Raw genomic sequence first — 12,140 nt, 5'->3', positions numbered from 1 at the left:
TGGTATTTATCTCCTGGGGCTGGGCGGAAAGCTACGTAAGTGACTGTACATGAAATTTGAAGCAAGAGTGGTTGAGCATTGACCTATGAACCAGGATGTCATGGTTTGATTCCCAGTCAGGGCACATGCCTGCAGGAGGCAGCCGATCCATGATTCTCTCTCATGATTGATCTTTCCCTTTCTCTCTCTCTCTCTCTCTCTCTCTCTCTCTCTCTCTTCCTTCCTCTCTGAAATCAATAAAAATATATTTTTAAAAAACCAAACAACTGAAAAATCACCTACAGATAAGAGAACGGCAGAAGCTGCCACCTGACAGCTCGCGCGCTGAACCAAGCCCTTTGACGCGTGGTTTGGCAAGGATGGCTTTGTTTTATTCAAACTAATTTTGTATGTCTTTGGACAGAACCCAGTCTCCAGGGTCCTGAATCCCTGACAGGCCCACGCCGATGACACGGACACGTGTCCGTTTGGATCCCCGGCCCGAATGGGGCCCTCAAAGGCCTCTGAATCTGTGGCTTGGGCAGAGAACACGCCTGTGCTGAGGAGCGCACGTCCTGCAGCCCCTGAACAGCCGGCTTCCTTCCTAAATAGAAACACACGCGTGCCCTTGCCAAGGGTGCGCGGAGCCGACGGGCTTTCCAGAACCAAAGGGCAGCCAGGCCTCCGTGGGGACCGAGGACGCTGGCTGGCCGGGTGGCCTGAAGTGTGACAACGGGGGCGTTTCAAGCCTGGTGGCCAAAGGCCCGGGGGGGCGCACAATTCCACCTCCCTGTCCCCGACCAGGGCCAGCAGCCACCCCCTGTCCAGGGCACCCTCACCCAGCCCACCTCTGACCTTTCGCCACCCCCCCCCCGACACACACACACACACTGGACAGAAGGCCCCAATGCAGAGCGAGTCCCAGTGGGAAAGGTTATGCAACCACCTGATAGCATCAGATTACAAACAACCAAGGTCTCTTCGAGGCTGAGGATGCCAAATTCAACAGAATGTTTCCCCATCACCCAGGGGGAGGAAGGAACAGTCCTGCTCTTCAAATAAAACAACAAAAAAGAGTTTCCAGACAGAGGAGCCGTCTGTCAGCGGACAAACAAGGCGCTGGCTCTGTCCCGGCAGGAACGGGGTCTGATGCGGGGAGAGGGGCAGCTGCTCTGGGCCAGGGCCAGGCCGGGGCGCGCGCTTGGGGTCAGCATTGGGCAGGCACCTCACATCCTCTTTGTTTGGGAGAAGGCAGGGCCACCTGGGGTGGCCGCCCCCCTCCCCCCGAGTTCGGTTTCTCCTCACCCCTGCAGGCACAAGCCAAGCCCCGGGGAGCACCCTCACTCCTGCACGGGGCGAAGCTGTGACTCCAGGAGACACTGCCTCATCCCATCCGCTGAGCAGGGCGGCGTGGCCAGGAAAGGGAAGGGAAGACCAGGCGGGGGCCGGGGCCTGCGAGCAGGAGCGGGCCGGCGACAGAGCGGGAAGAGCAGGGCTCTGCGTACTGTTCGTCCCACTCTGTTGCAAAAACACTGTCTTCTCTCTTTCATCTGCTCTTGAGACCGGCCCCCTTACAGCAGGACATGCAGGCTTCCCACCGGCGAGGAACAGGTGGTCTAGAGGGACCCCAGCTCCCCTCCTGCCCTGAGCCCTGGCTACACCCTTCCAACAGGGCTCTGCCTGGCTTCCCAGAGCCCCCAGCAGCTTCCTGGGCAGGAGGAGGAGCAAGGCTGTGGAGTAGCTGACAGAAGCTGGTTTGGGGAACGAAGATGACGTTCAGGACCTCCTAAGAAAAGGAGAAAATGGATCCGGCCCCAGCCCCACCACGAACCCAGGGCCTGTGCCTGCCACTCAGATACCACATCAGGCCTCCCTCACAAATCCCTGGCTGTCCCCTACTCATTCTTCAAAACTAGCCACTCAGGAAAGCCTTCCTGTCGGCCTCCCAGTGGACGAGAGGCCCTTGAGCTTCCTGCTATCATGGCGTTCTCACCCTGCAGCAGAATGACCTGCCGATGTGTTCGCTCCCATTCTGTCCAACAGAAGACTCTGCCGTCACGCAAATGTTTTCTATTTGCACCATCCAATAGGGTAGCCGCCCGCCACACATGGCTTTTGAGCCCTTGAAGTGTGGCTAAAGTGAGCAAGCAACTGAATTTGAATTCAAATAGTCATGTGTGGCTACTGCCACAGATTTCTGGGCCCCGTCCCCAGAGTTCCTGATTCAGCAGGTCTGGGCAGGGGGCCTGGAACCTGCGTTGCTAACGAGTTCCTGAGACCACGCCTTGCCAACATCTGGTTGACATCTGGACGTTCAAGACGTGGATGACTCTAGAATCAAGATGGTCTGGATGTGGATATTCGAGGTTGGTGGTTCTCCAAGTGGGGTCCCTGGGGTAGACTATCGGCGTCACCCAGGTGCTTCTTGGAAATGGAGCATCTCCATCGCCATCCCAGACCCACCGAGTCAGAACTTCACCACCCCTTCAGGCCAGGGCCTTTGATGACCTCTGTCCCCAGCACTGAGTTCCGGGCCCATAGTAGGTGCTCAACTAAAGGAAGGAAAAGAGCGAAGTAGGTAGCCCAGCTAGTAAGTCTGTTTCTCCTAAGGCAAGGTGCTTCCCTCGGAGAAGGGCCCCTGTCCACAACCCTCAGCTGGAATCCCTCTTTCAAAACTGCCTCCCGGGATGGGGGGAGAGACACGATGAGGCCGGTCCTCAGGCAGGAGACCAGAGGTCAGCTCTGGGGGAACAGAGAGCTCCCCACAGAGAAGCCACTTACCGACAGACCCTTCCCCCCCCATCCTTGGTTTCTATGCCTTCTAGATTTTCACCCTGGACAATTCTGATTCCAGGCTCTCCCAGGCTTTCCAACTGAGCGTGGGAGGTGGCAGCTGGCCTGCGGGTGTCCCAGGTACGGAGAGCAGGCCCCGTAACCTGCTACCGCAAACAGCCCCTCCCGCTCACACCTGCTGCTGTTCCAGGCGTCAGACGTGTCGCCACCCACGTCCAGTCCTGGCACCTTTTCCTGGACCAGCTCTCCAGGAACCAAAAGTAGGTTACCGTGCTCTTGAACTGGAGAGAACCAAAGAGACCAACAGAGGGAGAAACCCCAACCCTGTATGCACAGGAGAGGGGAGGTGGCACCTGGTGCCCTGACACGAGACGGGGCCACAGTCCTGGCAGCCGCTCCCTCGTAAAGTTTTCCAGGATCCGAGTCAAGGAACACCAGGTTAAAGTTGACGGAGAAGAAGGAGCAATCGGCACGTCCCTCACACCCCTGGCCATGAGGGGCACAAAGGTTATAGTCTTGGGGAGGACAAATATGCTGACTGACGAATATGGGAGGGGCTTTGTGTCCTTTGACCTGGACACCGGGGGCCACAGCTCAGGATCGAGCTGGACGGCAGGAAAACCCAGGCACAGGGGTAACCCTGCCACGCCCACCTCCAAGCCCCTTAGGTACAAGCACCTTCTAAAAACTTAATTTAACTTTTTCGGATATAATAATACCAGTTCGTTGTGGGGGAAGAAAATCGTACTTCAATCCTCCGGAGATAATTGCCGCTAATCATTGGTTACCTTTCCTTGCCTCTTTTAACAATTTTCCCAAGAATACCTATGCTTATTTTCATATAATTACCCCTTACCTATTGTTTTTGGGTTTTTGCTTTTTTTTAATTAATCCTTGCATGAGGATATTTTCCCCATTGATTTTTAGAGAGAGGGAATGGAAGGGGAACTACAGAGAGAGAGAAACATCGATGTGAGAGAGAGACATCGATTGTGTTGCCTCCTGCACGTGCCCAGACCGGGGCCAGGGATGGAGCCTCCAAGCTCTTGACTGGAATCGATCCTGAGACCGTTCAGTCCGAGGGCTGACGCTCTATCCACTGAGCCAAACTGGCCGGGGCCTTTACATGTTGTTTGGCAACCTGCTTTTTCACTGAAAAGCACTGCAGGCCAATGCTTCCAGGTCAGTGATATGCAGCATTTCACACTCCTGTCGGTAGATACCTGGGCTAAGTCTAGGAAGCACTGTTGTATGTGCATCATTGTGCACTTGGCTACTTGTCTCTTCAGGACAAATTCTCCGAGGAGACACAGAAGCATCAGCAGGCTCGCGCCTTTTTCAGGGTCTGGCCCGCACTACCAAACTGTCAGCAGATGGACACTGAGCTGAGAGCGGAAGGATGTTTAAACAGAGAAGGGCAGTGGGGAGATGACCGGCTTTCACTGTGTGATGGTGGGCAGGTGGGTTGGCCTCTCTGAGCCTCTCTCTCTCTCCATCTGTAAGTGGAAATGAACCTGCCTTTCATGACTGTAAGCTTTAGAGACGATGGGCACAGAAACCTTCAGGGAGCGGTGCACTACATACTTCTTGAATGAATGAAATGAATTAATGGTTCGGTGGATGGAGGGATGACTTTTTAAAAGGAGAGAAAGAAAGGAAAGAGAATGAGGAAGGGGCTGGCTCGTGGGAGAGGGTGGTCCCAGGAGAGGAGAGACCAGGATGCTCCGGGCTGAACAGAGGCTCTCTGCCCCATCAGGTTCTCTTCTGGGACCTGGTGGCTGGTGAGGACCTTGTCCCTGGTTCACAACGATGCCCTGAGGCCCGGAGACAGAATCCCATGTCCTACCCACAGTGGGACCCACCAGCCCCAGCTGAGCCCCTACCTCGAGGAACTTGCCACCATCCGGTAAAGGGACCCACGCTGCCTGCCAGCTCACATTTCTGAGCCCACGGGCCGTTGTCTCCTAAAAACCAAAAGAAGAAACATGGAAAGGTCAACAAACCGGTGGTCACTTTGGCTGAGTCTCTCTCTCTCTCTCTAGCCCTACATCCCTGGGCACAGCAGGGGACTGGATAGAAGAGGGACCTGTAAAATCAACTAGGACCCTGCCCTTGAAGAGCTGCTGGGCTTTCAAAGAGCAGGGTTCCTCCTCCGGCATCTTGAGGCGCCTGCCTTATGGACTTGGGCCTTTTATAGCTTTAACAATCTCATTACCAATGCCATCAGCCCAGCCACGACTGACTGACCACCTATGATGCGCCCGGGGCTTCACATACATGATCTCATACCCTCCAACATGCTACAGACTCAGACCCCAGGGTTAGCTTCACTTTGCAGATGAAGAAACAGAGGTATGTAGAGATCAACCTTCTCAGCAGCAGCGTACGGATTCGAATCCAGGTGTCTACGTGACCCAGCGGCAGCGCTCTGACCCCCTGCCTCCTCCGACAGGGACCTGAGACCCACTGGGCTGGGTGGGGGCCTCTGAATGGCCGGCCAGTTCAGCTCCACTCAGCCAGAGGACGGGACCTGGCGAGCTGGTGGCCAGTAGCAACTGGAGTCCCTGGGACCGGGAAGATGGTGAAGAGGGAGTCTAGAACAGTCTGAGTGCTGCACAGGTTCTCAACGTCCAAGTTATTCATTAATTAAGCACAACGCCCAGAGGGCCCTGACCAAGACTTAAGGGGCCAGGGGGGCACCTGCTGTCTCTGCAAACCTGCCTGGCTCGGCCTTGGAGGCCCCAAATGGACAGGTGCTCAGCATTCAACCAACCATCACCAGTGGGGCCCCAAGTTCAGAGCGAGCCCCCTGCCCGGCGGAAGACGATCACTTGACCAGACTCGGCTCTCAGGGCGCAGGCACAGGCAGCCGTCAGCGCCCAGCTAGGCAGGCTGGGTCTCGCTACCTCACCTGTAAACCAGAGGAACGTATTTCCCTTCGCCGTGCGGTCAGCTGCGTCTTTGATCTGGCCCACCAGGCCGTCCATCTCCCGGAGGCCCGCAGCGTACGGCGCGCGGCCCTGTGGGTCTGCCGACAGCCGGGTCCTGGTTAGGGGCACGTGCATGTGGGCCAGGCCCACGTAGAGCAGGAAAGGTCTCCCGCTGGCGCTGGAACAGAGAGCCAAGTGGTCACCCTCCAGAGATCTTGTCCTCTGTCTCTCCTGATCAGCCAGTTAAAACTGAGAGCAGCCCTGGCCAGTTTGGCTCACTGGTTAGAGCGTCAACCCTCAGACCAAAGGGTCTGGGTTCGATTCCCAGTCAAGGGCATGTAGCTGGGTTGCAGGCCCAATCTCCAGTAAGGAGTGTGCAGGAAGTAGCCGATCAATGATTCTCTCTCATCATTGATGTTTCCATCTCTCACGGATCATTGTGCAGGCTGTTCCCTGCTTGGACACGTCCTGCTGAGAGAGTGAACGGGAGCTTAACTCCCGCCCACTGTCCCCTGGCCCAGCAGGCCCTGGGGCCCAGGTCAGCACCCACTCGAGGGGGCGCCTTTTCCTAATTTGCAGGGAGATGCCGCACTGCAGTGGCCTGCCGGATACAGCTGGCTGGAATGTCAGGAATCCTGCAAGCCAGTTTTAAACATGACAGACATTTAACAGGAAGTCCAACCAGCTTACAATGAGATTATATTAAAAACAAAGGTAATACGTGCTCATGATGTGTCACGTCCTAATCATTCTACCGCATTTTACTGTTGCCTGTGCTCTGAGGCTTACGTCCACTGCATCTGTGTGATGGCAATACCACAGAACGGGGTGCTGCTCTCCTCCCTTCCCAACTCCACACTCAGGGACATGGCGCTGGGAGCTGAACCCAGCCCGGAAGACGGTGTTTATAAAGAGAGACGGGGGCATGTGCTACAAATGAGGCCTTTTTCCTCTGAGTGCCAGGTATTACACATGTAGCAGCTCATCGCTACATATGACCTGGGGGGGAAGGGGGTCCCCATCGCCCACTCTTTGTCTCCGCCCTCATCACTATCCTCCACACGTCCAGCCGTCATCAACGTCCTACTAGCACCCCCGGCCAGAGGCTGAAAGGGGAGTGCAGTGATGACAGACGTTACACGTGTGGATGGATGAAAAGCCAGGCCTTGGAGGCCCGCATCCAGATTTCAAGAACTTTTAGTTCGTGGCTGTCTGGCCCTGGGCGACGGACTTAACCTCCACGGTCGCCTTTTTATTAATAACTATAAATAATACAAGCTGACACGCGGCACCCAGGATGCACCTCTTCCCCTGGATCTTGATGCCACTTGAGAATCCATGAAGATGGCGTCTTGCAAAAACCACACAAACTGGCTCCCTGGGGCCTCGAGCCCCGAGGGCACCCCTTCGTGAGGCTCCTGTCAGAGCAGAAAATAACGGAGGGTGGCTGGTGCTCGGGGGAAAGGCCGATCATAAGACAGTAGGATTCAGTGTTTGTTTGTCCATAAGCACCGGCACAGAATGAGGCTAGGAGGACGCGCCCCGCCTCTCTCCAGGGGTTATCTCTGGGACGGGGCATTCAGGGCGATTTTTCTGTTTGCTCACCTGTTTTCAGAAACTCCTAAAGGGAACCTATTATTTGTGTGGCCAAAGGAGTGGAGCGGCAAGCAGGGAGGAGAAAAACAAGATGCTAGAGGGGACATTTCAGGGGAGAGGGGACGGGATGGGCGTGGAGATGCACTGAAGACGAGGCCCCGGAGAAAATCCTGACCTGAAATTATAAACGGCAGGCGAGGGGCACCCACCTCTCAGGAAAGGTCCCGGCAGGCACCTGGCCGGGGAGAGCCAGGCAAGGAGGTGAGACGGGGCGTCCCAGCTGGCAGGACGGCACTGGCTTCTGGGGATGGCCCCATGGGGTTGAGCGGACAGGGGTCCCTCCGGAATGGGCTGCTGCAATAGCCCCCCCCCCCATTTCCCCATCCCCCTCTGGGCCTCGGTGCTACAGATAAGCTTCGGGAACCTGGACTGGATCTGTCGGTTCCATTTGGAAACCCACTGGGCTCCTGCAGCCTGCCAGGCGTCCAAGCAGGATGGAGGGTGTTAGGTGGGGGCTGGGTGAGGGCAAGATGAGGAGGGGCAGCCCCAGAGGGGGAGACAGACCAGTAAGAAGAGCCCCTGGGAGGGGGGGCAGGGCAAGTGGAAGAGGGACTCAAGATCTTGATGCGGGTCCTGGGCTCCAGGGCGTGGGCACCTCTAGGACCTACTGCCCAATGGTGAACACCCCGGAATCTGAGCCTCCCCTCTGACTCCAAATACCCCTCGCTACTCCTCATACCTGTGCCCCACACCCTGATCCTTGTCAGGCCCTCACGTCCTCATGAGCTTCAGTGCCCCGTCCCAGGCCCTGCAGGAGCAGAGGCCTGGCCAGCAGGGACGCGGGAGCCCACACCATCTGTTTTCCCCCTTGTGGTCCATTCAGAGCTTCGCCTGCTGCTTTCAAAAACCCAAGTCAAGGGTTAGCTTTCAGCGTCGCTGCTAGAGGAAGGGTCTATATTCAAGTAAGGATCCAAGTCAAACATTTGAAGATGTCCTTGGGCTGCCCCTTGCCGAGGAGAGCAGGACCCCACACTCTGGGGATCCTGGTAGTTCTGACAAACAAGTCCCGATGGGGGCAGGGGTCGCAGGGGGAGGAGAGGGGCGGGGTGGGCAGGAGGAGCAAGGAGCACAGACCTGGGGGCCTTTTCTGCTGATTCTGAAAATCACAGAGGAATTGGAAAGTCACATCCTAAAGAAATCCGCATGCCTGAGGGTTACTTTCTGTCTGTTAAAAGCCAATGGGATTCGTGTGACTTTTCACTCAATAACCAGTGGATAAGTGAGCAAACGCTTCACCTTTTTCATGAGATAAGTACAGTGTTCATTGATCGGTTTGTCCTTTAACTGATTCACGAACTGGTGAATGGACAGTATTGCACTCTTGCCTGGCGGGCATGGCTCAGCGGTTGAGCATCGACCTATGAACCAGGAGGTCACAGTTTGATTCCCGGTCAGGGCACATGCCCGGGTTGTGGGCTCGATCCCCAGTGTGGGGCGTGCAGGAGGCAGCCAATCAATGATTCTCTCTCATCACTGATGTTTCTATCTCTCTCCCCCTCTCCCTTCCTCTCTGAAATCAATAAAAACATATTTTTTAAAAAAACAACCAGTATCACACGTTCTTCAAAGCAAGCAGTAAACCGTTCCTAGACCCAGCCGGCGGCCAGCCCTGCCTGAGAAAGCTGTGATGCTGGCAGTGGAGCCTGCCCTCAGCGGGAACAGGGGAGCCAGGAGCTCGGGGAGCAACCTGAGGCATGTCCACCCCAGGCCTGGACAGTCCGAGGAGGACTGCTTTCCAGTTTGTTTCCGGGAGACGGGTGTGCATCCCCCTTGGCCGGACAGGGGAGCTCGCTGTGGCTTTGTAGAGCTGAGGGAGGCCAGGGGGCATGGTGGCCGGGGGTCGGGGGTCGGGGGTCGGAGGCACTCGGGGCCAGAGGGCGCCTCACCTGGCACGCTGGATGAACTGGGTGGCTTTCTCGGCGTACCTGTGCGCGAGGCCGCTCAGGTTCACGGGCTGCTCCACGATGCGCAGGTTCTCATACAGAGGAAGGGCCACGTCCGTGTAGCAGTCCCTGTCGGGGCTCCTGGGTGCAAACCGCAGACGGAGGGCATTCAGTCCCACGACCTGAGCGGCCCTCAGGTGGAGCCAGGTGCTTTCACGCAGCGACACACCCAACCACGAAACCCCTAATGGCCTGGCGCCGGGAGGCCTTTCCAGCGGCCATCTCCTCCGAGTGTAAAACCAACCCCGCGCCTTCTTGCATTCCCTTAGAAGAGAAAGACTTGAGCGCTAGAGACTTTATGAGTCCCATGTTGCTGGGAGAGAAACTGAGGTCTGAACAGACTGCATTGCTCAAGCGGAGCCCCACAGCCCACCAGTAGCCCAGCCCTGGCTTCCCCCACTGTCCCCCCTAAATGATGACTTGTCCGTGGGGTGCAACAACTTCATGAGGCACAACATCTGACAACAGAACAATAGATGGCCAGGGACAATGGTAAAATTTCAAACCATGTTTAGAGAGAATTTGGAGACACTTTAGCCATTGGGGAAAAAATGGAGGTCAAGCCAATAGCCCCTCCAGGAAAAAACAAACGCAGCCCTTGGTCTTACGGATCAAACGCCTCCGCAGTGGGGCTGAGGGAAGACTGGGCCAGGCGCTTGGGCAGGTGTCGCCCTACTGGGTACCACAATGCTCATCTCAACATCTGTCTCAAGTTTTTCAGCTTTTTATGATCTCGTTGCAACTCCATCATTTATACTCTCCCCTCCCCCCCCCACAAGCCAGTCCTTTTTTCTATTTGATTTGTTAATTTTTAATTATTTTTATTGAATTTATATTGGTTAATAAAGTGATATAGGTTCCAGGTGTACAACTGCATAATACATCACCTGTCTATGGTATTGTGTGTTCATCACCCCAAGTCAAGTCTCCTTCCCTCACCATTTATCTGCCCTTTACCCTCATCTACCTCCCCCGCCCCCATTTGATTTAACATGGATTTAAAAGGAACAGGCTGACAGGTGACAGGTGGCCACCGGTGATCCCCAGATAAGAAGGGCGGGGACATGCTCTATGGCCTCACTTCTCACGCTGCAGTGTGCACACGGATCACCTGGCATCTTGTGAAACGCAGGCCTCGGGGTGGGGTCTGAACTTCGACGTTTCTAGTAGGCGCCCAGGTGATGCCCATGCAGGTGGTCCAGAGACCACCCTTTGAGGAGCAAGGATCTAGAGGACATGGGCTCTGGACTGACTGAGTCTCCGTCCCTACCTCCTAGAGCTCCAGGGTGACCTGGGCACAGGTGCAGGCCAGCAAACCCGGGCCTCGCACAGTGGATTGCAGGTAAGTACACAGAGTGCCTAGATTGTCACAGCTTCTCAATAAGCGGCCATTATTATACGAACTATTGTGCTGTTAATGAGCCAGCGAGACGGCTTTCCCCAAGCAGCTGAAATACCTGCGACCTTATAACCTCTGTGCACAGTCTGAACAAGCGGAGCACGTGGTTTGTGTTGCTTTATTACCTGCATAACCTGTATCACCTTGTTCTTTTTGTTAATCCTCACCCCAGGATATTTTCCCATTGATTTTCAGAGAGAGTGGAAGGGAGGGGGAGAGGCAGAGAGAGAGAGAGAGAAACATCAGTGCGAGAGACACACATCAACTGGTTGCTTCCCGCACGCGCCCAGACCAGGGCTGGAGATCAAGCCTGCAACGGAGATACGTGCCCTTGACCAGAATCGAACCCAGGACCCTTCAGTCTGTGGGCTGGTGCGCTACCCACTGAGCCAAATCGGCTAGGGCTTTGTCACCTTTTTCTGACCGTTAATGTATTACAGGCTTATTACTGAATTTTGGGAAACGCAATGAGGAAGAAAAAAACAACAAAACCCTTAGTCCCACAACCAGAGTGAATGGCCCATGGTTGGCATGCTTCCTGTGGTGTCTCCCGACGGGCTATAAAGGCATAAACACGGAGGCAGTTATGGTCCCACTGTTGGTGATTGCTTCCTGCTTTCTTCACTTACATGGTGAGCATTTCCCCAGTTCACTGACTATGTCTGTAAATTAGGGCCCGAGGCGTTCCAATGTCAGATGCAGGCTTATCTGCAGGGGCGGGGGGAGTGGGGTGAGCTTGTAAGGACCCTGTGCGCTTCCTCCCTGGGCCAGAAGCGTGGCCCAGGAGCAAAGCCAGCAGGCAGAGCAGGAGGGAACCCTGCCTGTGAGACCGTGGTGGTGCCGGGCTCTGCCCAGCAGAGCTAAACGGTCCAAGGAACCCGGCAAATTCCCATAAGGAAGTTCTGTGAAATTCTGTTGGCCTCACCTTTGCTAAAAGTTTTCTTGCTCTTTTTCGCTGTCTTTTTGTTTTCTTTTGTTGTTAATCCTCACCTAAGTGTATTTTCCCCCTTGCTTTTCAAAGTGGAAGGAAGGGAGGGAGGGGCAGAGAGAAACATTGATGTGAGAGAGACACATCAACTGGTTGCCTCCCACAGGCACCCAGACCGGGGACAGGGAGCGAACCCACAACCCAGGTGCGTGCCCTTGAATGCGACCCTTTCGTGCAGGGACCGATGCTCTAACCACTGACCACATCGGCCAGGGCACTGTTTTGCTGTCTTAACTGTCCCCTGTCAGCCCCTCTGACTTGCTCTCGACAGACTACACCGCCAGGATTTGTGGCTCTGGATCCCACAGCCAGTTACCTTGATGGTCCCTCGCCCCGGGGGCATGCCGGGCAAGGAGGGAGGTTGTAGCCGGGGCTATCTGTGCAGCCCATATCGTGGCTGTATGGGATTCCGAAGTAGTAATCAAACCCTGGAAGAGAAGCAACTGGTTAGC

At 55.5% G+C, this 12,140-nt stretch overlaps 1 protein-coding gene across 1 annotated transcript in view; it reads right to left on the bottom strand.

Annotated features, from left to right (window-relative positions):
* ARSG (arylsulfatase G) overlaps positions 1-12,140 on the bottom strand; it is a 48,833-nt gene that overhangs the window by 20,312 nt on the left and 16,381 nt on the right. The window contains exons 4-7 of the mRNA XM_081109116.1: positions 12,005-12,116; positions 9,245-9,382; positions 5,684-5,880; positions 4,656-4,736 (exon numbers count right to left, since the gene is read on the bottom strand). Of these exons, the coding sequence (XP_080965242.1) occupies positions 4,656-4,736; positions 5,684-5,880; positions 9,245-9,382; positions 12,005-12,116 (528 nt within the window). The remainder of the gene's footprint in view (positions 1-4,655; positions 4,737-5,683; positions 5,881-9,244; positions 9,383-12,004; positions 12,117-12,140) is intronic.

The sequence above is a fragment of the Myotis nattereri genome (assembly GCF_964212035.1).
Source record: "Myotis nattereri genome assembly, chromosome: 16".
NCBI classification, from domain to species: Eukaryota; Metazoa; Chordata; class Mammalia; order Chiroptera; family Vespertilionidae; genus Myotis; species Myotis nattereri.
The sequence above is the reverse complement of the archived record's forward strand: the minus strand, read 5'-3'. Positions and strand labels throughout refer to the sequence as shown.